The 26,421-nt window shown below is 42.1% G+C and overlaps 1 protein-coding gene across 1 annotated transcript in view; it reads right to left on the reverse strand.

Annotated features, from left to right (window-relative positions):
* Positions 1 to 2,088: 2,088 nt before the first annotated feature.
* The window catches only part of SEL1L (SEL1L adaptor subunit of ERAD E3 ubiquitin ligase), a 579,007-nt gene continuing 554,674 nt past the window's right edge, over positions 2,089 to 26,421 (reverse strand). Inside the window, exons 18-21 of the mRNA XM_044074620.1 lie at positions 20,299 to 20,373; positions 18,882 to 19,054; positions 10,780 to 10,908; positions 2,089 to 3,736 (exon numbers count right to left, since the gene is read on the reverse strand). Of these exons, the coding sequence (XP_043930555.1) occupies positions 3,515 to 3,736; positions 10,780 to 10,908; positions 18,882 to 19,054; positions 20,299 to 20,373 (599 nt within the window). The 3' untranslated portion in view covers positions 2,089 to 3,514. The remainder of the gene's footprint in view (positions 3,737 to 10,779; positions 10,909 to 18,881; positions 19,055 to 20,298; positions 20,374 to 26,421) is intronic.

The following is a 26,421-nucleotide window of genomic DNA, read 5'->3' on the forward strand; positions in this document are numbered from 1 at the left end:
GGGGAGGGTATAATTCTAGAGTGAGCTTGGCAATCACTGAGCAGGGGAGGGTACAATTCTAGAGTGCGCTTACCAATCACTGAGCAGGGGAGGGTATAATTCTAGAGTGCGCTTACCAATCACTGATCAGGGGAGGGTATAATTCTAGAGTGAGCTTACCAATCACTGAGCAGGGGAGGGTATAATTCTAGAGTGAGCTTACCAATCACTGAGCAGGGGAGGGTATAATTCTAGAGTGAGCTTACCAATCATTGAGCAGGGGAGGGTATAATTCTAGAGTGAGCTAACCAATCACTGAGCAGGGGAGGGTATAATTCTAGAGTGAGCTTACCATTCACTGAGCAGGGGAGGGTATAATTCTAGAGTGAGCTTACCAATCAGTGAGCAGGGGAGGGTATAATTCTAGAGTGAGCTTACCAATCAGTGAGCAGGGGAGGGTATAATTCTAGAGTGAGCTTACCAATCAGTGAGCAGGGGAGGGTATAATTCTAGAGTGAGCTTACCAATCACTGAGCAGGGGAGGGTATAATTCTAGAGTGAGCTTACCAATCAATGAGCAGGGGAGGGTATAATTCTAGAGTGAGCTTACCAATCACTGAGCAGGGGAGGGGATAATTCTAGAGTGCGCTGTCAGAGTAACCAAAGATAACGCTGCTGGATACTCATCCAAGAAAAAGTACCCCACAGGAGGCTGGTTCTTATCAAGCATCTAACCAATGGGCAGCAGCTTAACTGGGACTTCCAAGCTGACTTATGTGCAGACTGCAAAACGGACAGGAAGAGATCCATCTTGGGCTGCAGACTGAATTACTCAAGCTATCCTGCAATCTACTACAAACAGTTGCTCGTGCTGGAGTCTTGGAACACCATCAGCTCAATGACTTTATCCTAACACGTTGGCAAAGCTTGGTCCTCAGGCTGAGACAACACTCTCTTCTTCTTCCTTGATGAATGCAAGAGGGGTTGAGAGTGCTTTGTTCAAAGGCCGGCCCTCTGCAACATATGGATCAAAGGCAAATTCTTGCTTAGAAGACTGGGAAACAGCAAAGTTGCCCCTCACTCAAAGACAGACAGTCTTCACCTGGCAGCTCATCTTTTTGTCAAAAACAAAATAGTACTTTTTCAGTTCTAAGAAATTTCTTCATGACAAATCAGCCCATAGAATAGTCTACAAAGGGAGTGAGTTACTCAACATAACCATAGAGATTTTTATAGTAGTCACAGGTAACTGCCATGGATCTGAAGATGATGTTCTGGAAGGGGCCACAAAAGATACTTCCATGGAAATATTGGTCTACTCTCTCTCTATCTCCCACTGGCAGAAAACTACAAGTTCTCCACCCTCCCCACAAATGTCACAGAAAGTACGACCAAATATATGAATGAAGAGAGGATCAGAGTGTTCTCAAACAGCCTAGAAGACTATTCTTCTGAAGAGGAAGCTCATTGCCCTTGTGTTGACAAAGCCACTGGCTAGTCTGTTCTCGTCTTGCAAATTCTTTCAATGTCAAGTCACAGATGAAGGTCTGACAGGGACCAACATGAGGCTCGCCCTAACCTTAGGCCAATGGGCTTTCTTTCATTTCCATAAATGGTGTTCCTTCACTGTGAAACTAATGCACCCTAATGAAGAGTTCAAAGAACAATCATCCTTCATGTGATGTTTCCTTTTGTTAGCACAGACAAGGACTGCCCTGCTGAAGAAGGAAGCGGGTGATTTTAAGGCTACTCCTTTAATGGCCTTCACCTAGTGATACAGCAGTCATGCTGAATGCTCTTTGCATACTGCATCACCCTTAAGATGCTTATCTCACACACAGAATAGGTATGAGACCTGTGAGGGGAGGGTGGAGAACTTCCTAGTTTTCTGCCAGTGGGAGATAGAGAGAGAGTAGACCAATATTTCCAATGACAAGTGTACCTGTCCTGTAGAGCAATTTTCTGATCACACCTGTAAGTTCAAAAATGCTTCAGATGTGTTGAAGGCGATGGTTACATATGATTCAGAAAACAAAAACCAAAAAAAAAACCTTACAGATATAATGCAAAGTTTTCAAGACAGATCAAAAATAGACACACAGATGAACATATTTTAACAAGTTTTTTTTCATATTTAATCAAAACTCAACTGTCAGAATCAATGAGGCAACTCTAACATAAGGGCATAGGGAAGAAAAACAAGTTGGGCATCTCTGAATTGAGAGGAGATTTACAATGAGTAGAGGTGTGGACCTTAAGATCTTTAGCCAAAGTGCTCCCTCTAGTGGTATGCGGAATAGTGCTGCAATAAGATTCCCCTGATGACCACAACACGGAGAAATTAACCTCTCTCTGTCTGTGGAAAATAAATTAACAAAACTCACCATAACCGTACTTATATTGTATCAAATTATGTTACTTTTAACTGTAAACACTTTGTTTTAGTTGGAAGACTAAAAAGAATATGAAATTTCAAAAAACTGATGTGCGAAAATTTCAGATGGTGTTAGCTCAGCAGGTCTCACAGCACTCATCCATTTGCAAGTCTACAATTAGCACATCACACCCCGGCATTTCACTTAACACTCTTGCCTGTTACAAACACAGGTTTTATTTTCCACCAGTTTGCATAGGTGTTTGTATTTCCTCAAAAATTCTCACTTGAAGGTCAAATCTGCTCATAATTTAACTTCAAAACTACACAGGAGATCCCTAGCACAGCTAATAAAATCAGAGAAAGGATGACTGTGAAACTTAGGTAGTCTGTAATGTCTACTTCACAACCAATGAGCAAATTCTTACAGAAAATGAATGCAATACAAGTACTCTGTCACACTGACATGGTATGAAAAGTCGGAATGTCTAAAGCACTCTTGAAAAGATCTCAAGACTGGGGCCATTTGCTTATTTGAATTCAGTAAATGGATGCATGTTAACTAGACTGTTGGAGGCAAAGTGCAGCAATATACAGCCATCATAAAACCACAGAATCAAAAACAGGAAAAAAATATTTAACACATGGATATAGCTGCAACCAGTGCAACACTGTGCCTATTGCATAGTAGTGACCGTGACATCAGTTTCAAGTAAGTCTCTACCAGAGGACATATGGTCCACAAAAATGATGTCTTAATTCGCCTTTAAAAACAGTGATTAAGAAACACCTGCTTTGTAGCTCCTCTTCTTATGTCTGGGATGAAAAACGGGAGTTTTTGTAGAACTAACACACAAACACTTCCAAGTGTAGCACCCGGATTCGAAATGCATTAGACAAAACTGCTGAAGCTGTACACGTTGTTGTGTGCATAAAATCTGAAAAGTATTTTAATAGCAATTCAGAAGAAATTAGTTCAGTGTTCGCAGAGTTATGTAATCCCTGAAAAGGAAACTTCCTAAGCAGCTTTTCAGTTAAGCATTTAACTTGTCTCTGAGACTAGCCTTTCACGTTAACATTTCAGAGAATGTCTTCAGTCTGTGAAGGGGAAGCAGAGTCTGTTCACGCCGGGTGGCTGCTCCTGTTACAATCGGGGTATCTTCATGCCTGTGGTTGCTCTTGCTGTCCTGGGGGTCCTTCTGGCTGTGGCTGTTGCTGTGGTTGTGCGTTCTGGGGTGCTGCTGGTCTAGGAATTGCCTGATGTTGTCTCTGTCTGTATGCTATTACAGTCCCTAGAAGCAGGGCAATGATGGTCATTAGGTACAAGTCCCACTCTGGTCCCAACAGCTGGTCCATGTCAATCTGCAAGAACACTTCTTTGAGCTGAAAATAAAAAACACATTTATAAGCATTCCATATAAGGTGCAGTTACAATACATACAGTAATGTATTACTGTGATACACAAGCATATGCATACTGTTCATGATGGACCCCCTACACCCTTTAATACACATCCATATAAGAAGTGTAATCAACGGGCAGCCACGGTGGTGCAGCGGTTAGCATTGCAACCTCACAGCAAGAGGTTCTCCAGTTTGATCCTTCGCTGGGGTGCCTTCTGTGTGGAGTCTGCATGTCCTCCCTGTGGTTGCTTGGGGTCATGATATCACTTTCATTTTGAGACATCCTTCACAGGTGGTCAACAGCTGGGACTCATTCCAGAGTTCTGTCTACAGCACTTCATTCCAGTGTGACTGATATTTCAAAGTTAGAGTTATGTTACATACACAGGACACTTGCTCAGAAGTAGAGTGACAGTCCAGCATGAAAGGTGCTCACTTCAGGTGGCCTTTCTGAAGACAACATAACATGATGAATACTCCGATGTCCGGTATATCACAGACAAAGAGTTCAGAAGGCAAAATCCAGAAAGCTAAATGAAGCTCAACTCCTGTAGCATGGAGTCTAAGGAATTAACTACATATACGCAACAAATGTCATATCCGCAACAAACGTCATATCCGCAAACGTAAGCTCATACTACAACAGCTAAGCAACAGTATTTTACAAACAGCAGCTCTAATACACACATTATGAAACCCACATATTCAAGCTTGCCAACTTATGCGAAAAAACTTTGCAAAAAGAATACCCTTCTCTTTTCAACCCAAATCAAACATATGGCTGAAGATCAAACTGACCAGCAAAGTTAGTGCACTGTTAATACCCCTCTACCCAATACAGGCCTCCCTGGTGGAATGCTTCCTGGTAACTTCCAGTACCTGTAAAACATCCAATGGGAAACTGATGGAATAAAGGGGGTGGATTAAAACAAGGGGATTTAGGCAACAAGATGTAAAGTTTTATCCCAACAAATGGGTCATCAATACACAGCTTTTGTAATGGCTAGAAAATGAAGTCCCTGAACCAGAACCCAAATGGATCAACAAGAGATAACAAGAGAGTATCATAATCTTAACTTATGACAAACTTAAGCATCTGGCAGATCAAGGTGATTTAAATGTGTACAGGGCCATTCCTAGCTCACATATATTTAGGGAAGCTTACCTCTTCAAAACGAATATACAGCACCTCTGTTTTGTCATAGTTGTGGTGAAACTGGAGCAGCACATCATAGCCGCTTGTAATGACTTCCAACACTGTCTACTGCTCACATTTCTGCATGCCACATGTAGGGACACAGATGACATTTGCAGTGTACGTTTACTGTTTCTTTGACTTGTACTTCAACAACTAAGCCTTTTGCAGGATTTAAATTATTAGAAGGGAAAAAAGTACAGTTGTGTACACTTACCATAAATGTAGATGTTCGAGTGTATTCACTGTTGTAGTCATTACATTTGGGTTATCCTGCTGGCAGGCTACCCTCAGTCGGCCTGAATTCCAAAGTCTTGGTCCGGCGTCGGTTGCTGTCGCCTCTTCCCTGACGTCAGTGTGCCAGGGGTACAAATGATGCAGCCAACGCCATTTTCTTCAGTTTTTCTTGCCCCAGATGTCAGGTGCCCCCAAAAAGGAAGGCTAAAAATATGCCAATCAAACATGCATGCACCAAAATATATTATACCTTCATCTACAAGCAAATACACCACATAGGTTGTATAGGTTAGAGAAGTGCAGCTAAGTTCCAGCAAAAAGAGATGGGGGATGGAGGGTGGGTAACCTGGACTGCAACAGTGAATACACTCGAACATCTACATTTATGGTAAGTGTACACAACTGTACTATGTTCTTCATGTTTCACTGTTGCAGTCATTACACTTGGGTTGAATCCCAAAGCTATGGTTGGGAGGTTGGCGCTAAATAGGATTAGGAGGATGAGGCCCTGCAAAACTGCAGTGACAAAGCCTGCCCTGGATTTAGAGTAGAGTGGTAAGTGATAGTGCTTTGTAAAGGTGTGCACTGAACTCCAGGTAGCAGCCTCTAAAATGTCTTTGGTTGGTACTCCCCTGAGAAAGGCTACTGAAGTGGCTGCTGCTCTGGTAGAATGTGGCCTAATGCCCTTAGGCACTGGCTTGCCATGTTGTGAATAGCAGAAATGAATGCAGTGGCCTATCCACTTTGAAATAGTCTGCTTTGAGATGGCCTTTCCTTGTGATCCTGCAGCATATGCCACTAGTAGTTGCTCAGTCTTTCTGAAAGCTTTGGTTCTGTCCAAGTAGAAGCGTAGCTGTCTGTGTATGTCCAAAGAATGCAGAATTCTCTCCCCCTTATTCTATGGGTTTGGATAAAAAGTAGGCAGACAAATAGTTTGGTTAAGGGCCACACTGGACACTACCTTAGGCATAAATGTCGGGTTTGTCCTCAGAGAAACCCTGTCTGGATAAAAAATTATAAAAGGTTCCACAGCCAGGAGTGTCTGTAGCTCTGAGACTCATCTTGCAGAGGTTATTGCTAGGAGCAGAGCAGTTTTCCAAGATAGAAACTTTACATCAGCTGTAACGGCCAGCTCAAAAGGAGGCAGCGTGAGTTTTTCCAAAACATAATTGAGGTCCTATGCAGGTATTGGTGATCTCCTTGGAGGCCTTAAGTTTTTGGCTCCTCTGAGGTATTGCCTTAACAAAGAATGAGAAAAGATTGGTGGCTCTGTATTGTAATGAGCTGAAATGGCAGAGGCATGAATTTTAATTGATGAAAAGGATAGGCCTTTGTCCAGCATCTCAGTTAGGTATTGCAAAATCAGAGGAATATTTGGTACTGCTGTGTCAATTCCTTGTGCCTGGTTCCAGGCACAGAATCTCTTCCATTTTCCAGCATAAGATTTTCTAGTACTTGGCCTCCTGGCCTCCAAAATGACATCCATCACCGCTTTAGTGAGAGGTGTGTTTTGTATGACTACATTATTTGCCATGCTGCCAGATTTAAGGTCTTGAGTTGGCTGTGCAGGATCTGATTGTTTTGTTGGGACAGTAGGTGAGGTATTTGAGGTAAGGTCCAGGCTGGACATTGAGATAAGTTCCTCAGGATTGGATACCAGTACTGGCGGGGCCAGTCTGGGGCAATCAGTATCATTTTTGGCTTTTCTTGTCTGACCTTTAGGAGTACCTTGGGGAAGAGAGGCAGTGGAGGAAAAGCATATACTGTTAAGTTTTTGCAGCTGAAAGATAGGGCATCCACTTTCCATGCTTGTCTGTGATAAGTCCTTGTGCAGAATCTCTTTAGTTGGCAGTTGTGAGGAGAGGCAAATAGGTCTATGTCTGGGCATCCTCATTTCCTTATTATCATGTTGAAGACTTGTGGATCCAATTCCCACTCGTGGGGATCCATGAGGTTTCTGCTTAGATCGTCTGCCAGAGTATTTATCTTTCCTGGCAGGAATTGTGCCTGCAGATGTACTTGGTAAGTTAATGCTGTGTCCAAAAAGTCATGGCTAGTCTGCAGAGGGGGTAAGAATGAGTGCCTCCCTGCTTGTTTATAATACCACATGACCATGGTATTGTCTGTCTTTATCAGTAGTTGTCCCGGATGAAGTAGGTCCTTGAGGGCTGTCAGGGAATTCTGAACAGCTAGCATCTCTTTTTGACCGATATGTAGATGCATTTGGTTGGTGGACCATGTGCCTTGAATACATCTTCCTGCCATGTGTGCCCCCCAGGCATAATCTGATGCATCCGTTGTCAATGTCTGCCTGGCTGGGGGTAAGGTGAATGGCTGTCCCTTGTTCTGGTGACAGGCCTTCGCACACCATCGAAACTCCTGTTGTAGGCAGGGAATGAGAGTAATTATTGTTTCCCGGCTGTAGCAATGCTGATTCCAAACACTTTTTAGGTACCATTGAAGTTTCCTCATATGCAGTCTTGCATATGGAATTAGTAGAATGCAGGATGCCATGAAGCCCACAGCCTGCAGAATTTTTCTTGCAGATAACTGGGCCTTTGTTGCCAACAATTTGAAATAGGTAGTCAGTTGCCTTTGTTTGTCTGGTGTGAGATAAGCCATCTGGGCAGTTGTATTTAACCTTGCATCTAGGAATATTATCTCTTGAGAGTACAAGTTATTTCTGTTCGTTGACTGTGTACCCTAGGCATGGTAGTAATCTTTTTGCAAATGCCAGATGCTGTAGTAAAATGTCCTTGTTTTCTGCTTGTATAAAGCAGTCATCCAAGTAAGGATATATTTGTATTCCTCTTTGTCTGCAGAATGCAATTACTGGTGCCAGGCACTTTGTGAAGACCCTGGGTGCAGTAGATAAGCCAAAGGGCAGTGCAGAGAATTGGTAGTGCATTGAGCCAGCTTTGAATCTGAGGTATCTTCTGCATGATTGTCTGATTGGGACATGCAGGTATGCCTCTTTTAGGTCTAAAGTCACAAGCCAAGCATTCTTGTCCAGCATGGGCAGAAGCTGCTGTAAGGTCAACATTTTGAATTTTGGTATATCCAGAAATGTGTTTAGAATAGATAGGTCCAGTATTGGTCTCCAGGCTTTGTCCTTTCTGGGTACCAAGAACAGTCTTGAATAAAATCCTTGTCCCTGCTCTTGTTCTGGTACTTGTTGAATGACCCTTATGTCCATGAGGGATTAGACTTGTTTTTGTGCCTCTGCCCATTGGTTTTTTGGTAGGTCTGGCCAACCGTTTGACCTTGGCAGGGTATGAAAGTGAAACTTGTAGCCCCATGACACTATGTCTAAAACCCATTTGTCCTGGTTTATTATGTGCCAATTTTGAGAAAAAAGTGCTAGTTTTCCCCCTAGAGGTGCTGCCAGAAGATAAGTGCTTGGCGCAGGCAGGGGGAAGTCATTGGGACTGTTTCCTGTAAGGCTGTGATTGGTCTTCTCCACTTTTGGAGGTAGAAGCACCCCATTGTTTAGACCTGTATGAACCTTGGGGCTGGGATCTGCCTCTTGGGTGTCTGTATCTACCCCTTTGTGGTCTATCTGACACTAGGAAAGGACCAATTCTTAGTAGGCCAGGGTCTGCTAAATCTTGGAGGCTGTACCTGTAAGAAATCCTTGACTGTTTGCATAGATTTAGCTTTGTCCTCCATTTTCTTTAACACCTCTTCTGCTTCAACACCAAACAAGGTATCATGCTGTAATGGAGCATCTAATAATTTTGCTTTAACATGATCTGGTAAATTTTGTTCCTTTAACCAAGCATGCCTCCTAATGACAGAACCCATGACAGCAGCCCTGCAGGAGGCCTCCAAAGAATCAAAACCACATTGAAAAGTATGCATTCCAAACTTGCTCAGCTGTATGCAATAAATCCTGCATTTCTTTGTTTTCTGCACCTTCAGAATTTATCAACATTTTCTGTTTAAGCAGTGACATAATATATTGCTGATATTTGAGCATATGAAACTGACAATTTAAAGCCCTTATAACCAAGGTAGCAGAGGTGTAAATCTTTTTTCCCCATCTGTCTAATGCCCTAGAATCCCTGCTGGAGGGGGTAGGGTTTTTTGCAGTGGATGCCTTGACCCCTTTGGGACCCTGAGAAATAGTTTCTGGGTCAGCAGCAGGGTCTTTGAAAAGAAATTTATGAGAGTCAGGTACCCTGTAATACCTGTCCGGCTTAAGAGGAGCTGGAGGTAAGGAGTCAGATGGACTCTGAAAATACGTCATCTACAATGTCTAAAACAGGTGGAATAGCTAGAGGCCTGTGTTGTGGGAGTAAAAGGAGTCCCTGAGCCTTTTCTTAGATTCAGAATAATCTTGGCTCTCCCAGTGGAAATGTTCCCTCATGGTGTGCAAGGTTTCCCCAAAAGAGTAATCCTCAGGAGGAGAGGCTGAAGGGATGGATTCTTCAGCATCAGAATCCTCATAGGGAGGAAGAGAGTATTCCTGATCAGAAGAGGAATCTGAAGAAATGGAAACCTGATCTGAAGATTCATATTCTGTCTCTTGCCTAGGCCTCTTATCAGGAGGGCGATGGGAACCCCTGATCAAAGTAATTAAGTCTTTGGCCATTTTGAGCATCTGTTTTTTGGGCATGGAGGCCTGGCCATGAGGCTGTTGTACTTGTTTCTTTGTCTTTAAAGATGCTTTAGAGTCTTTGCCTTTGTAGCTGGAGTCGCTTTAATGTACAATTGAGTAGGTCTGAAAACACCCTCAGAAGCCGATGCCTGCTGAGCGGCTCTGGACCCATCTGAGGGAATAGTTTCCAAAGGTTCAATACTTTGAGCTTCTTGTGGTCTAGGTGACTCCACGTGGGAATCTATGGCGGCCTGCGGTTCCAAAGTAGTGGGAGTCAGGGGCTGCGAAAGCGCTTCACTGAGAGCCAGTGAACTGGCAACTGGCTTAGAAGAAGCCTCGTCATCGGTTTTAGACCTTGGATGCCTGTCCTTTTCTTTTTCTTTTCGTTTCTTGTAAATTGCGGTAGTCGGTTGACTATCTGATGGCATCGTGTAATAAAATTTTCTGCCAAAATAGTGAAATGCAAAATTGTACCGGCGCTTTATAGTGTGCTGGTTAAATCTAATACAAAACCGACAACAAGGAATACAGTAAGAATGAAAATCCTTATGAGGTATTTGCTTCCAATACAATTATTAACTTTTTCTGACATCGGTCTGGAGCAAGAAAAAAGTTTTCCCCAATGGAGTACTTAGCTTTTAATGAAGACTTCAGATCTGAAATTCGAACACGAAAATCTCAGGAGTCGGCCGACCGGCACTTGCAAACTGCTTCTGTTTTGGGCACCGCGCGGCAAGAAAGACTGAAGAAAATGGTGTCGGCTGCATCTTTTATACCCCTGGCGCACTGACGTCAGGGAAGAGGCGACAGCAACTGACGCCAGACCAAGACTTTGGAATTCAGGCCGACTGAGGGTAGCCTGCCAGCAGGATAACCCAAGTGTAATGACTGCAACAGTGAAACACGAAGAACATCAAAACAGAACGCATCCTGCATGCTTCCAAAATAACTAAATGAGAGTAGCCATCAGCCATGGGATGAGTTACTTACACTGAGCTCTTGTAAATACTGCAGTGAGTACAACGCCCCTAGTTTGCAGAGTGCCAGGAAGACGGGCACTTGAGCATCAGGACTTGCCTCTGCTGCCATGTCATAGAAACGCTTTGCCAGATGAATATCCTAAGAAACAAGACATGACATCATATGAGAGCAAATCAAACAACAAAGAAAAAAATACTGCATGCAATAATCCAAACTTCTAAAATGTATTTTACATTAAAACGTGTTTCAACAACAAAAGTTCACAAAAATTCTTAATAATAAACTATATGGATACATCAATTGTGGTTCTTTAAATTACATAAATTGGTAGGTTAATTCTCACTGTGTTTCTACTGGTGGTTTTAAATGAGTTTACGCTATATAACATGGTTGGTGTTATTAAATCTTCAATTCAGTTCTGATGAAGTCTAAATGAGTAGGAATGAAAGCGCACAGTTTATTACGACATTAAAGTTTTTATTTATACTGTCTCCGGTCTGCTCCTTTTAGCCGATTTCTGTTGGTTATTTGGCTCCTTATTAGCTTGACACTTTGGTTTGGGCACAGTCAGCACTGTTAACATCGACCAGGGTCAGGCACTCTGCTCAGCTGTACCTGATTATGCAGAATCTTCTTGATTTGGTTTCATATTTCTGCTCGGTCTCCTGTTAATGCTTATGTTCTGGTATATCACCGAGGATTAGTCAGTCAAATAATGCAAGTTATTAGAATTTCGTACTTGTTATTTAAAAAGTACATGTTTTTTTAAACACCTTTATTGAATTATCACTTGTGACATAAGGAGACCAGATGGCTTAGTAGTTAAGGACTTTGCCTCCCATGCACAAGGTTCAATCCTGACCTCTAACCAATGCCTGTTTGGAGTTTGCATGTTCTCCCTGTGTCTCAGTGGGGTTTCTCCGATGTCCGAAAAACATGATGGTTGTTTCCATCTCAAACTCACCAATGAATGGAGCTGTGGGCAGCAGCACAGACTCTACATGGTGCCCTATAGGGGGAAGAGTTGTACAGACCAACCGCTTTGGGCATCTACTGTGGTAAGCAGTATCCTCAAGATAGGAGGACATGGATCACAGACTGGGCACCGTGGCAGGGCTAGCCACTTGATAGTGTAAAACATGGCTCTAGGTGATTTGGTCATGTTGACTAATGTTGCCAAAAATGAGCATGGGTAGTTACCGGTGATACGTGGGTTGAGGGCCGACCCGTGCTAATGGTGGGAGGGGTATATGTGCCCCTATTGGGCAGTGTGTGCCCGCCATAAAGCCCAGCAGCCCTGGGTCAATAAGCTACTGGCTGGCTGGTGTCTAGCTGCCCAGCCTGGGTTACCTGGGATAGCTCTGTTGAGCGAAAGCTGGATGTAAAACCAACCAACCTGCCAAACATGAACTGAGGATTGCTACGCTTAATGTGGGTTCACTGACAGGATGCAGCTTGGAAGTGAATGACAATGATGATACAGAGGAGGCTGGACATCCTATGTATCCAGGAAACAAGATGGAAGGGCAGTTCAGCAAAGCCACTTGGCTTGGGATCCAGAGTCTACTACTCAGGTGGCGGGCAGGCTAGAACTGGTGTAGGAATTGTGGTGAGAAAGAGGCTTCAGAAGGCAGTGAGGGATATCATCAGAATTAATGACAGACTTATGGCAGTCAGACTTCAGTGTAATGACAGGGCAGTATTCATAATCTCAGCCTATGATAGGACAGTATTCATAATCTCAGCCTATGATAGGACAGTATTCATAATCTCAGCCTATGATAGGACAGTATTCATAATCTCAGCCCATGCCCCACAGCAGGGTTGTGACAGTGAGGAAAAGAGTACAGTCAGGCAGCAGTTGCAGGACCTACTAGATAAAGCAGGACAACATGAATTGGTGTTGACAATGGGTGACTTGAATGCACATATCAGGGCAGACAGAACAGGATATGAGGACTGCCTGGGTCCACATGGGTGGGGCAACAGGAATAAAGAAGGAGAAGCCATTCTAGACTTCTGTCTGGCAAATAGCTTGATAGTAGCCAACACATGATTCAGAAAGAGAGACAGTCACAACATCACATACAAGAACAGCCAACATGCAACTCAGGCAGACTTCCTCCTAGTAAGGTACTGGGGCAGAATCCATGCTTGCAAAGTCATCCCCAGTGAAACAGTTGGCCCACAGCATAAACCACTAGTTGCCACAATCAGCTTCAAACAGTGGTCAGAGAAGGCTCTAAGGTCAACAGATACCAGGCTGAAGATATGGAAGTTGACTGGAGAGAAAATACAACAGTTCAAGGAATTACTCAGGGCTCTAGCACCCCAAGAAGATGAGGAAATAGGTGGAGTTGAAGAAAAATGGCAGCGCCTAAAAACAGCATGTGTTGGGACTACAGAAAAGATATGTGGCTGAGCCAGGTATGGAAATAAGGTACATAAGGAAAGCTTGTGGTGGAATGCAGAAGTCCAGGAAGTCATCAAAAGAAAGAACTCCTATCACATTGCATGATAGTTCTGGAGAGGATGATTGATAAACAGGTATGCAGAGTAGTAGAATGTAAGATGGGAGATGAGCAGTGGATTTTGATCAGGATGCAGCACAATTGAACCGATGTTTGCATTGAGACAGATTCTTGATGAGGAGAAAGTCCAACTGGGCATTCCTAGACTTGGAGAAAGCATATGACAAGGTTCCAAGAAAGCTGATCTGGGCAGTACTGCAGTGGTTTGAAGTCCCAGAAACACTGGTAGAATTAGTGCAGGCTATGTACAAGGACCCACTGACACAAGTACGAACAGTGTTCGGCCTCACAGAGGAGTTCCCAGTTGGTGTGGGTGTACATCAGGGTTCAGCTTTGAGCCCACTGCTGTTCATACTGGTGATGGACTACATTAGCAAACAGGTTGGAGGGGATGCAATCAACAAAGCTGCTGTACGCAGACGATGTGGCAGTGCAGGCAGACCCTGAGCTAGAACTTGAGCATAAGATAGGAGAATGGAATGCAAATCTGAAGGCACATGGGATAAAACTATGCACAGATAAGATGGTGGTAATGGCAGCAAAATGGGGAAATCAGAAGAAGCTGAGAATAGAGACAGAAGGGAAGATAGTGGAACAGGTAAACAGCTTCAAGTATCTGGGAGGGGTAGTTGAGGAGAAGGGTAGTCTGAATGGAGAGGTCAAAGCTAGAATCAGAGTGGCTACAACCAACTAGCAAAGCGTATCAGGTGTAGTCTACGACAGAAGAATGCCAAAGAAGCTGAAAAGTAAGGTGTACAACACAGTGGTGTGACCGGTCCTACTGTATGGTACAGAAACCTGGGCAGTAAAGGCAGAACAGTTGAAGAAGGTACAGGTGATGGAAATTAAGTGCCTGAGAAAGGTGATAGGATGCACATGGGGGGACAGATGAAGAAATGAGGACATAACAGCAGAAGCCAAAGTAGCACCGATTGCAGAAAAGATCAAAGACAACAGATTACGGTGGTTTGGGCACGTGTAGAAAAGCAGAAGACAATCTGGTGAGGAAGATTTGGGACAGACAGGAAGAAAGTAAGAGGAAGCGAAGACGTCCGCAAAAAGGTGAATGGATTGTGTGAAAGAAGGTCTGTGACAGTCAGGCATGAGTGCTGAAGAAGGCAGGAGTGTGGCACTGAATCGAGAGAGCTGGCGACAGTTAACACGATACCCCGATCCCATGAAGAAAAATGGGAAAAAGGGGGCGGATGATGATGACATGGGCACATTGACATTTATATAAAAGTAATCTAATTGTATTAACAAGTTAAAATTAACAAGCATTATGCTTCACATACGTTGCCATATATTGTATAACCTAAGTAAGAAACATCTTTATTAAACTATCACTTATGACATAAGCAATCATACATTTATATAAATGAAAACAAACCACACCAACACAATCCTCGTTGCAAGTATTTTACATTGTAAACCATAATGACACATTCCCAGTTGCAAACATTATACATTACTTATAATCAACCCAATCATTTTCAGTCAATTACATACCTCATTTAAGTCCTGCCTTCTTTTAAACCTCATTCTCTCCCTATATGTATTGTTCCCACAATTCTAGTTTTTTTTCCTATGTAGTTTGCCCCTATCCTTTTCTAAATATCTCAGTTCCAGTTGTTTTATCTCTGTTACTATAGTCACTACTTCTAATACGGATGGGTTTAAGATTTTGATTTCTATTTTCTAGTAACTATTTTGGCAGCCACCATAATTAGAGACAGCAAGGCCTTACCATGTCTAGGCAATTCTGATTCTGTATCATAACCCAGAAAAATCATTTTTCTTGTCACACCAACCTGCTAACCCAGCATCTCAGACGGTGCATCCCACAGGGAATCCTTAAAGTCCACCAACCCACCACACTCTCAGAAAATATGTTTCTTTCCTGTCACACCTCTAACATTTGCTCTCTATCTGAGGAAAAATTATCTGGAGTCTGCTTGGGGTATAAAAATATTTATGTAAACATTTCCAAGCAAAAATCCTATCTAGATTTTGTTACATATTTGGGAGACATGCATATATCCTCCCATTGTTTCTTTGTGAATTGCTTATCCAGTTTCTCTTCCCAATCCTTTCTAACCTCCTCTGATTGATTCTTATAGTTATCATGCAATATTTTATATGCTCTAGTAATTATTCCTTTTTAATGGCAGCTTCTGTTCTAGATTCTACTAAAAACTCTACCAGTGCTGGTCTTTCATTTAGAACACCACTATTTCTAAACCTGTTGTATTAACTTAATTCCTGTGTTCTGTCTCTGCTTGTAAACATTCTCATAAAGCTTCTCAGTTCTCAAAACAATCCAACAGCAGAAGTGATGTTGAGTCTAGGCATGTCTCTTATTGGCCTGTTTTGTGCTCCAGGCGGTCTGCCCCTCATTGGTTCCACACACAAGCCAGTGAGGGAGAGGAACTGCAACAGGCAATCCAAGCCACATAAACAAGTATTCGTCAATACTGTATGGACAGCAAAACTACTGGACTTTTTTTTTATTTTTAAGATAAAGAAATGAGATGAGTACCAGTGGGCCATATTTGACCTACCAAGGAAAAAAATGGATATCTTACACCAAAGGTTCCACCAAACAAGTCCCAGTGTAGCAAACAACAAAAAGAAAGTTGGAACCACCAGGCCGGAGAGCAAACTGATTTTTATTTAAAATAAATAAAACAAATAAAATAAGTGCACTATGAGCACTTTCGGGTGTTAACCCTTCATCAGATAGTACATTTATTTGTTTTATTTATTTTAAATAAAAATCAGTTTGCTACGTGGCCTGGTGGTTCCAACCTTCTTTTTGTTGTTTGCTGCATAGTTGACCTACTAGCAAACAGTTTAAGACCCCTGCTCTAGAAAAAGTGTGTACTATAAGACACACAGCTTGCTGTAGCATTAAATCTAGAAACATCATTGCATCTATCAACAGGAAGGACATGCAGAATTCACAAGAAAGGCATCCCCGAGTAGGAACCATACTGGAAAACCAAGCACTGTAAGGCAGCAGTGCTAACTGCTCAGCCCTTGTGCATTCCTGGTGCAGCCTTTGGGCAGCCCTTGTGCATTCCTGGTGCAGCCTTTGGGCAGCCCTTGTGCACTGATCATAATCAACGTATTGCCTGGGACACCCATCTAGATGAAAATACACAGGGAAGTAAAATCAGAACTGCTCAAGAATTAGATGTTGGCTATAACAGTGCACAAAAAAAGTTGACTGCTACTGTTGACCCTGTGTGCATTCTTAGTACCCCCAATATGAGCTCCCTGAAAGCACTTACTCTTATGACTCTAGTTCTGAACTTCTATGCAATACAGTAGAACCCCTGTAAGTTGACCACCCAAGGGATTGTAACAAGCTGGTCAACATACGGAACCAGGCCTGCTGTACTGATGCATACATGTACTTTACTTTCTTGTACAGCTTTTATTAGAAAATATCATACGAAATCATACATAATCAAAACACAGTAAAATCATACATACATTATCATACAAAATCAATACATTTACTGTTTTCTCATGGTTTAATCATGCTTTCTGAAAAAAGAGTCAATCTTGGTCTGTTTCTTATTCTTATTACAAAGGTAAGTGTAGAAAGCATTCTCAACGCTGGCTACACCACTCAGCATACCCGGGCATTTTTCCACAACAAATGACTTCAACTGCATCATCAGATGCTGGACATCCTCTTCTTTTAGAGTTTCTGCAATTTCTGTGTCATCCTCTCTTGCTTCTTCCACTTCATCAGCGGTTTCATGCACTTTTACACTGGTCTGTACTTCCGTCAATATCAGCTGGAAAATTGCTTCTGGGTCAGGTTCATTACAGGTTGCCAGCTCATCATCCATTGCAACAAAACTTTCAAAAGCTACTCTTTCGAATTCTTCTATGGGAGATAGACTGTCTGATGGGGCCAAAACATCGTCCTCTTGGGTTGTGACAAATCCAACGTTCTTGAAACACTTCTGTATCATTTCTGGCTGAAATTTATTCCAAGCAGAACTGATCCAGACAACAGCATCCAGAACATTAACTGAAGCAGCGGATGAAGTTGCTTCCACAGACGGCCCACAGGTTTGTGTTTTAGTATGACCCACTTCAGATGTTGGGCTCAGTAGTGCATTTTAAATGTTTTGATGAAGCCTTGGTCAAGTTGAATTTCTGAGGTCATGTTTAGAGGCAGAAATTTTAGTTTCACATTTGTGAGATGATTCACTTGCGGGTGGCCAGGACAGTTGTCTACTGTCAGTAGAATAGACCATTTCTTCTTTATTTCTTGGTCGATACCCCTTACCCATTCCTCAAATAGGGCAACAGTCATCCACGTACATTTGTTTGATCTCCAAGTGACGGGGTGGTCTTCAGGCTTTAGGTTCTTGAATGCAAGTGGCTTTGCCGATTTACCAATCACCAAGGGTTTTAGTTTCTCTCCAGGTTGAGCTAGCGCAAAGCAGAACTGTGAAACATTTTTTGGAAAGTTTTCCGCTCTTACATTTGTCACCCTTCATAATGAGGTTCCTGTCAGGCATCGCCTTGAAAAAGAGCCTGCACTCATCAGCATTAAAGATGTTGCCATCGTTAAAGCCTCTGGCAAAGTCCGGGAACTTTTTGATGAATTCTTCAACAACTTCTACTGGAACTTCATTGGATTTGCCACACAAGACTTTCTGAGAGATCTCGTGTCGCAGTTTAAATTTCTCGAGCCAACCACTTGATGGATGGAAATCTGCCACCCTGAATTCCTGAGCGAATTTTTTAGCAACTTCTTGGATCACCGGCCAGGAGATTCGGTCGTTAACTGCCCTCATTTGTTTGAACCAGCTTAATGTGGCTTTACTGACTTCATCAAGGAAAGATGTCCTCCTTTTCCGCTGTAGGTCTCTGCTTTCTTTACCATATCTCTCCAAGTACTCATGTATACGTTTTTCGATGTTGCTAACTGTGGTCTTGCTAACACCAAAATGTTCCGCCATCTTTCTTTGGCTGCTGCTTTCCAGAAAATGTAAAAGATCAGCCTTTTCCTTCAATGTCAGCTCTTTGAGTTCTTTCCTTTGGGCCATCATGTCTTGATTAACTGTAAAATTTTTCAGTAATTGTAGGATGCACCTACAATTCAGACCAGTCCTTCACATTGAAAAAATCTTCAGCAAGGCGTGATAAACAATAGGACGTTAGGCCTAATCCAGCACATGGTAATAATAAAACATGAAAAAATAACTTGCACTAAAGAAAAAAATAATACAACTAAGGGGCAAAGCACATACCTTCTACCCTTTGGTGTATAGTGGACTCAACTGGTCAAGTTATAGAAGGTAAATTAATATTGTGCATCACAGTTCAAGTGGTCAAGATACAACTTACAGCGGTGGTCAGTATAGAGAGGTCGGTGTTCCACTGAGTACTTGTGTTGCATGTCCGGTCTCTGAAAATTAGGTCAACTTAAGGAGGTGGTCAATGTAGGGAAGTGGGCAACTATGGAGGTTCTACTATAGTTGCAAAGAAAGCAGTAGTACACGACTTAACTAATGCTATAAACTACAACAAAAATGTGAATTTGTAACTTACCTGCTTTATTCCCAGCCCTTTCTCATGCATGTAGCCAAGGTTGAACATGGCTTGTGCACTGTGCTGCTGTTCAGAAGCGAGTCGGTAGTGGATCAGTGCTGTTTCATAATCAACTTCTGTGCCATAGCCGTAGAAATGATAATCACCAAGTTTTATCCTAGCCACAGTATAGCCTAGACATTAAAATTAAAAGATATCAGGAATTAGAAATGTCAAGTGTTCAAATTAATCATGAGGTATGGAATACTTAAAAACAGCTTTCATTCACAAACCTGACAAGTCAAAAACAATACTGTTACAACTAGTGTTCTTTTCAGATTTGGTAGTAAACTAGTTATTAAATTAATGAGGAATATAAGCTATATTACAACATGCAGTTCTTACCAGTAACCCAGAAATGAACATGGTACTCCGTGTGAACTGGAGAGTGGTATGAAGACAGAAGGAAAGGAAATTTACAAGGAATGCACTAGTGCAAGTGTGTATGGGGGCTGTACATTCTTACAGCAGTGTCAGGCAAAACAGGGTACATTCATACAGCAGTGTCAGGCAAAACAGGGTACATTCATACAGCAGTGTCAGGCAAAACAGGGTACATTCATACAGCAGTGTCAGGCAAACCGGGTACATTCATACAGCAGTGTCAGGCAAACCGGGTACATTCATACAGCAGTGTCAGGCAAACTGGGTACATTCATACAGCAGTGTCAGGCAAACTGGGTACATTCATACAGCAGTGTCAGGCAAACTGGGTACATTCATACAGCAGTGTCAGGCAAACTGGGTACATTCATACGACAGTGTCAGGCAAACTGGGTGCATTCATACAGCAGTGTCAGGCAAACTGGGTACATTCATACAACAGTGTCAGGCAAACTGGGTACATTATTACAGCAGTGTCAGGCAAACTGGGTACATTATTACAACAGTGTCAGGCAAACTGGGTACATTCATACAACAGTGTCAGGCAAACTGGGTACATTCATACAACAGTGTCAGGCAAACTGGGTACATTCATACAGCAGTGTCAGGCAAACTGGGTACATTCATACAGCAGTGTCAGGCAAACTGGGTACATTCATACAACAGTGTCAGGCAAACTGGGTACATTCATACAGCAGTGTCAGGCAAACTGGGTACATTCATACAGCAGTGTCAGGCAAACTGGGTACATTCATACAACAGTGTCAGGCAAACTGGGTACATTCATACAGCAGTGTCAGGCAAACTGGGTACATTCATACAACATTGTCAGGCAAACTGGGTACATTCATACAGCAGTGTCAGGCAAAACAGGGGTGCAATGTGAGCATGAAAGGAGTGGGAGGAAGAGACCTGAATTGTTTTAAGCAAAAAAGTACCCTCCCCCGCAACATTCTCAGCATGTTTGTGTAGAAACGTTCTTACTGGTTCTTACCTTGTGCTGCTGCCCTGTTCCAGTGCAAAAGTGCTCTGGGATAAACCTCTTCCTCACGGAACAGCTGTGATTCTTCTATTGCATACAATGAGACAAATAGGAATTTCAGAAAGGAATTCAGCATTTTCAAACAGACTGTGACATTTAAATCGGTGTCATAGTCACGATTTATCAACAATAACTACTGCTTTGCATGCTGGCCTACAAATACATTGAGCTAAAATCAGTATAAGCCTTTCAGCTTTCGTATGTCATGTATGAACATCACAAGAGAAATTTCTCGACTTCCAAACAGTTATCTTTCTAAACTCTAAAGTGAAGGACACTGCATATTTATTACACATCCATTATTCGGTACTGAGGCTACAAGGCTCTGCATATTATGTTAGTGGACCTGCTGCAATGGGAAATGTGTTCTGCATAGGTTCATAGGTTATAGGTTCATAGGTTGGTACCAGGCTATCAGCCCTAGGGCCTATACAAGCCTAGCCATAACAATTCCCTGGCTATTTCTTCCCACACTATTTACTTCCCTGGACCCCTGTATATGCAAACAGGGGTCCAAGTGTTCAATAATAAACTCACACATCCTAGAGGAACCTGGAGATAAATACTACTGTGTGGTTGACCTAGGGTGAGGCCTGGGGCATATGGCAATCTAGTGATGGTCAAATGGGCATGAGGGTGTCAGCTGAGGTTCTGTACAGACAAATGTAAAGTATTATTCTTGGATAAAACAACTCTGTTGTGAAAATTCAGCTAATGGAGTTAAACTGAAACCATAAGAGCAACAACATTTCTCTTTATCAAGCCAACAAGGTGGGATGATAACTTATATCACAACTCTGCATGTAAACTGTACTGTGGACAAGTATAAGTTCTGCCTTAAAAGTGTCCAATGGGGCAAACATATACTGCTCTAAAGTAAATATGTGTAAAGAAAATCACCCTCATCTCTCCAATCTGTGAATGACAGCCCTGGACCTTGGCTACCCCACCTGCCAATTAGGGAAACAAGACATGAAACTGGCATTAGTCAGAGCAAGCATTTGTAATACACAAGGGTTAGAAGCCAGAGAATAACGCAGAAGATGTGAAAATAAAAAGACAAGCCATTTAACTGAACTACATTTTCTTCCCATGACAGAGTGTTGTCAATTCTTTTATTTTATTTATTTATTTATTTAACATTTGTTTGCCAGGATAGTCCAGCTGGACAAGTGTCCATTTTCAATGGAGTCCTGGGGAGAAAAGCTCCATAAGTTTACAGAGAGAAAAAATGACAAAACAGAAATTACAAGGTAGAATTACAGAGTAACAGCATACAAATTTGTTGACATTACAGTAGTTAATATACAATATGAGGACATTACCCCATTTGGTTGAACATATAAATGTACAATATATGCAATAAGAGTAGATAAGAACCTCGGTAGAGCACTGCAAGATATTTCTAAACTGAATAAGAGGATACATGTTTAAGTTTTCATATACACATTCAAGGAAAAAAAAAAAAAAAAAAAAAAAAAAAAAAAAAAAATATATATATATAGATAGATAGAGAAAGAGAGAGAGTGGATATAAAAAGTTTTCACACCCCTGTTAAAATGCCAGGTTTTTGTGATATAAAAAAATGAGACCACAATAAATCATTTCAAAACTTTTTCCACCTTTAATGTGACCTTTAACCTGTACAATTCAATTGAAAAACTAATTTAAGGAAAAAACATAAAAAAATAAAAAATGTACAATAAGCTGGTTGCATAAGTGTGCACACCCTTAAACTAATTCTTTGTATACACACACGCACACGCACACACACACACACACACACACAGACACAGACACACACACGTATATACACTCATATATAGGTAATTGCACACATATGGAGAGGCTTAGTTATAGCATGTTGTTTGTGCTGACCAGGGACAGATGGGGTATAGAAATTATGAGTGGATGAGGCTTCAGGGCGGTCCATTACAGTTGCATAGATGGTTGGTAAAGAGGTATGTTTTGAGTAGGCTCTTGGAGGGTGTGGAATTTTGTAGTCTGAGATCAGGGGAAGGTTGTTCCATATCTTAGCAATTTCATGGGCAAATAGTGATTTCCCAGAGTTGTTTTTGCATGGGATGGTTTCGATTAAGGCTTTGTTGCTGGACCAAAGTTGTCTATTAGAATTGTAGAAGTTCAGCATGCCAGTCAAGTCAGGGGTTTTCTCGGGATAGTACAGAATTTGATGAGCTAGGTTTAATTGATGGTACTTAGTAGGTTATGGAATTCAAGCCAGTGTAATGACTGCAGGAAAAGGTGGTGTTTGGATCTTGATTTGGTAGCAAATCTAGCAATTTTGTTGCAGCAGATGGAAAGTTTATTAAGGTCAGTTTTGCAAAGATTAGTTAGAACTGGGGATACATAAAGCAGAGTAGATAGGAGGTGGGTCCTGGCTATTGCAATTCGAGATTCGGTGGTTAGATAACTTTTACAGCAATAGAGGGAACCTAGCTTTTTGTGGACTTCAGTGATGGTTGTTGACATGTGCTGTGCGAGTTTGAGTTGCTGGTCAGTGGTAACTCCTGGGAGTTTAGCCTCGGTGACGGGGGTGGTTTGGGTAAGTTTGAGTTGCTGGTCAATGGTAACTCCTGGGAGTTTAGCCTCGGTGACGGGGGTGGTTTGGGTAAGTTTGAGTTGCTGGTCAATGGTAACTCCTGGGAGTTTAGCCTCGGTGACGGGGGTGGTTTGGGTAAGTTTGAGTTGCTGGTCAATGGTAACTCCTGGGAGTTTAGCCTCGGTGACGGGGGTGGTTTGGGTATTGTTGGCAGAGAGTACAGAGAAGGTACGGTTACTAGTCTTAGTAGGGCGAAAGAGCATTTAGTTGTATTTTCTTGGGATTTAGAGTGAGTTGTGAAGCCAGTTCTGTATTTCAGAGAAGGCTTCTTGCACTTTTTGTTGGAGAAGTTGGTTATTGGGTGCAGTGCACATGACAGTAGTGTCGTCAGCGTATTGGACTATGTCGGCTTTAGTGGTTGCTGAGTGTAGTATTCTACTAATCCTGCTAGGTTTTTTCGTTCCTGAGATTCTAGTTACTTGTGTTTGCATGCCTTAATAAGCTGTCCTCCTGTGCTCTGCTGTCATGCTGTGTAGCACTTCCCCCGTTCCGAATACTGAACTGCACAGCATGCAGTGGTGACGTCTTACACGGTACTCAGCACAACAGGATGCAGTGGTGACGTCTTACACGGTACTCAGCACAACAGGATGCTGCACAGCATGCCGTGGTGACGTCTTACACGGTACTCAGCACAACAGGATGCTGCACAGCATGCAGTGGTGACGTCTTACACGGTACTCAGCACAACAGGATGCTGCACAGCATGCAGTGGTGACATCTTACACGGTACTCAGCACAACAGGATGCTGCACAGCATGCAGTGGTGACATCTTACACGGTACTCAGCACAACAGGATGCTGCACAGCATGCAGTGGTGACGTCTTACACGGTACTCAGCACAACAGGATGCCTAATGTATGCTGCTATGGACTACTTGACACACACGTGAAGGAGCTATGCAGTGCACACAGGTGCACAAACACAGTGCATAAGTTGCAGTTAAGCATCCGCTCACTGTTTATGAACAACAATGTTTAAGCAAAGGTTGTTAGGGATGAAAGTATTCCTGTACTTAATTAGTTTTCTTGTTTTAGAATTTAGCACTGGTATTTGTTTTGGTTACTATTGAGATGTTGAAAATGATTTACCTGACAGTCATAATTTTGAAAGTCAAGTCTTTGAAACTTCTGTGGCTGACGTTAAATTGTTTGAATGTTTGAATGGGTGACTATGTATTTTTCCCTTTGAAATCATTCTGATAATTGTAATACGTTAAAATGTTGTTGGTATGAATGTGCGAGTTGGATGAAGATACGTCTGTTGTGGTTCATGTAATACTGTTTGCGACCTCATTTTGGGAATAATTTACACTTGTTTAACTAAAACAGAGGGGTAGATCACATCTCAAGTAAGTGAACATTCATCTGGCTGAGTTCAGTTTCTACATCTGTTGCAAAGAATGCAATTGGTAATGTTTTAAATGTTGTGTTTAGGTACTTGTGTGAACTATGAGTCGGCTTGGTGTGTATGATACTGCTCCTGGTAAAGTCGGAGCTGTGTATGAAACAGTCTTGACACAGAAAGGTAAGCATATGTTACATGTAGATGGGTGTAGATGCAAGGGACGGAGTATAGGAGAGAGGCTTTTGAAAACTACCACTTATTTTTTTGGACCGAATAGCACTAAATGTGAAGAGGTTAAGGTGTGTAATAAGTTAAAAAGAACATCAGAAACAACTCTGGAAGATCCTTGTAAAATTGTATCTGAAGTCTTAGCATGTAGTTTAACAGATGTTGTGAATTGTCTGCCTAATACTGATGCTCTGAAACAAACTGTATGTAGAATATGGAGAAAGGGTAGGACAGTTAATGCAATAGATATAAGTGGACTGAGAGATTTAATACCTGAGATGTTACCTATTAAGGTTGGTACATTTATAATGCACCATAGTTATCCTACACAGTCAAGGCCAAATGCAGTTGTTATAACGGAATCAAATCTACGCATTATCTGCGGTTCTGAAATCATATTAGTTGATGGAACTTTCCCATTGAGTACAAGAGAGTGCATGCAGATTTATAACATACACTGCAGCTTGCAAGGCGGTGCGCATGGGAAAGTTATACCCATTGTTTATGGTATATTGTCATCAAAAATGGAATGCAACTACGATCACTTCTGGATACATTATGTGCACAGCATTCTTTGTAACACAAACCAACACTGGTTCTAAGTGATTTTGAGAAAGGTGCTGTGAATAGTATTGTATAAAATCTGCCGGATTCAATGGCTAAAGGGTGCTGGTTCCATTTCGGTCAGATTATTTGGAGACAAATACAAGGATTATATTTGGCTGTTCAGTTTGGTAATGATATGGCTTTTTCTATGCTCTGTAAAAAATTCTGAACACCGGATAATGTCCTGACAACATTTAATGAGATAGAGAAAGATGTGCCTGAATTTGGGAAAGGACTATGTGAAATTTTCAAACGATTACCTAACTGGCAGACCTAGAAACTATGTGAAGTTTTCAAACATAATTACCTGACTGGCAGACCTAGAAGGTGCCTGAATTTGGGAAAGGACTATGTAAAGTTTTCAAACATAATTACCGAACTGGCAAACTTAGAAGATGTGGAATTTGAAGCGTTACCACTGAAAACAATTCATCCTTTATTTGACAAAACCTTCTGGAACCAGTACGACACATGTACATTAGGTTTTCCCTGAAGCTAAAACAGTGTAGAGGGATGGCATAGATGCCTTAGAAGTTTGCTTGGGAAGAAACAGTTACTTCTATCTGACATTTTACATGCTACAGAGCTTGAGCAAAATCATGTAGGAGACCTTAAAAGCAGAGCTCTCAGTGGCCTGCCATCTTCACCCAAAAGGTGTCGGTTAATGGATAAGGAGACAATATTCAACCATTTATTAGCAAAATGTGAGCAATTGACACCAACAGGTTTTGTTGAACTGGTCTCCAAACACTGCCTGTTTTGACATACTCAGTGATGTTTGCAAACAGGACTTTCATGTTACATGGGTTTATACCGAGGGTACTGCACATCGTCAATTTTCATGGCACCACCATTGCACTCTCACGTGGTGTGTACTAGGCTAATGGCCCTGGAGCCTTTAAAAGCCAAGCCCATATTATTACCCTGGCATCATGCCACCTGACCTTAGTTCCCAGTGCCTCTCTCAAGTTGAGCCACTGGAGTGATCCCGGGGTGAATTTTCTATTTCCCATCCACTCATCAAGATTTCTCTTGAAGAGGGCCAGTGAGGTGCTCTGTTTGACATGTATGGGAAGTCTATTCCACAGCATGGGCAGTCTCTGGGTTATGAACCTGTCCCTCCAGCTTGTTCTGTTGATTGTGGTAATGAGGTTGAGGTCTCTGGAGTGTGTGCGGTGAAGAGGGATTAGGATTTATTTAGCTGTTGCATTTCTAACAGAGCTGGGTCAGACATGGCTTTGTAAGTCAAGCAGAGATCGCCTCTAAGTAGGCG

The sequence above is a fragment of the Protopterus annectens genome, chromosome 6.part0 (genome assembly GCF_019279795.1).
Source record: "Protopterus annectens isolate FY-2018-M chromosome 6.part0, PAN1.0, whole genome shotgun sequence".
NCBI classification, from domain to species: Eukaryota; Metazoa; Chordata; order Ceratodontiformes; family Protopteridae; genus Protopterus; species Protopterus annectens.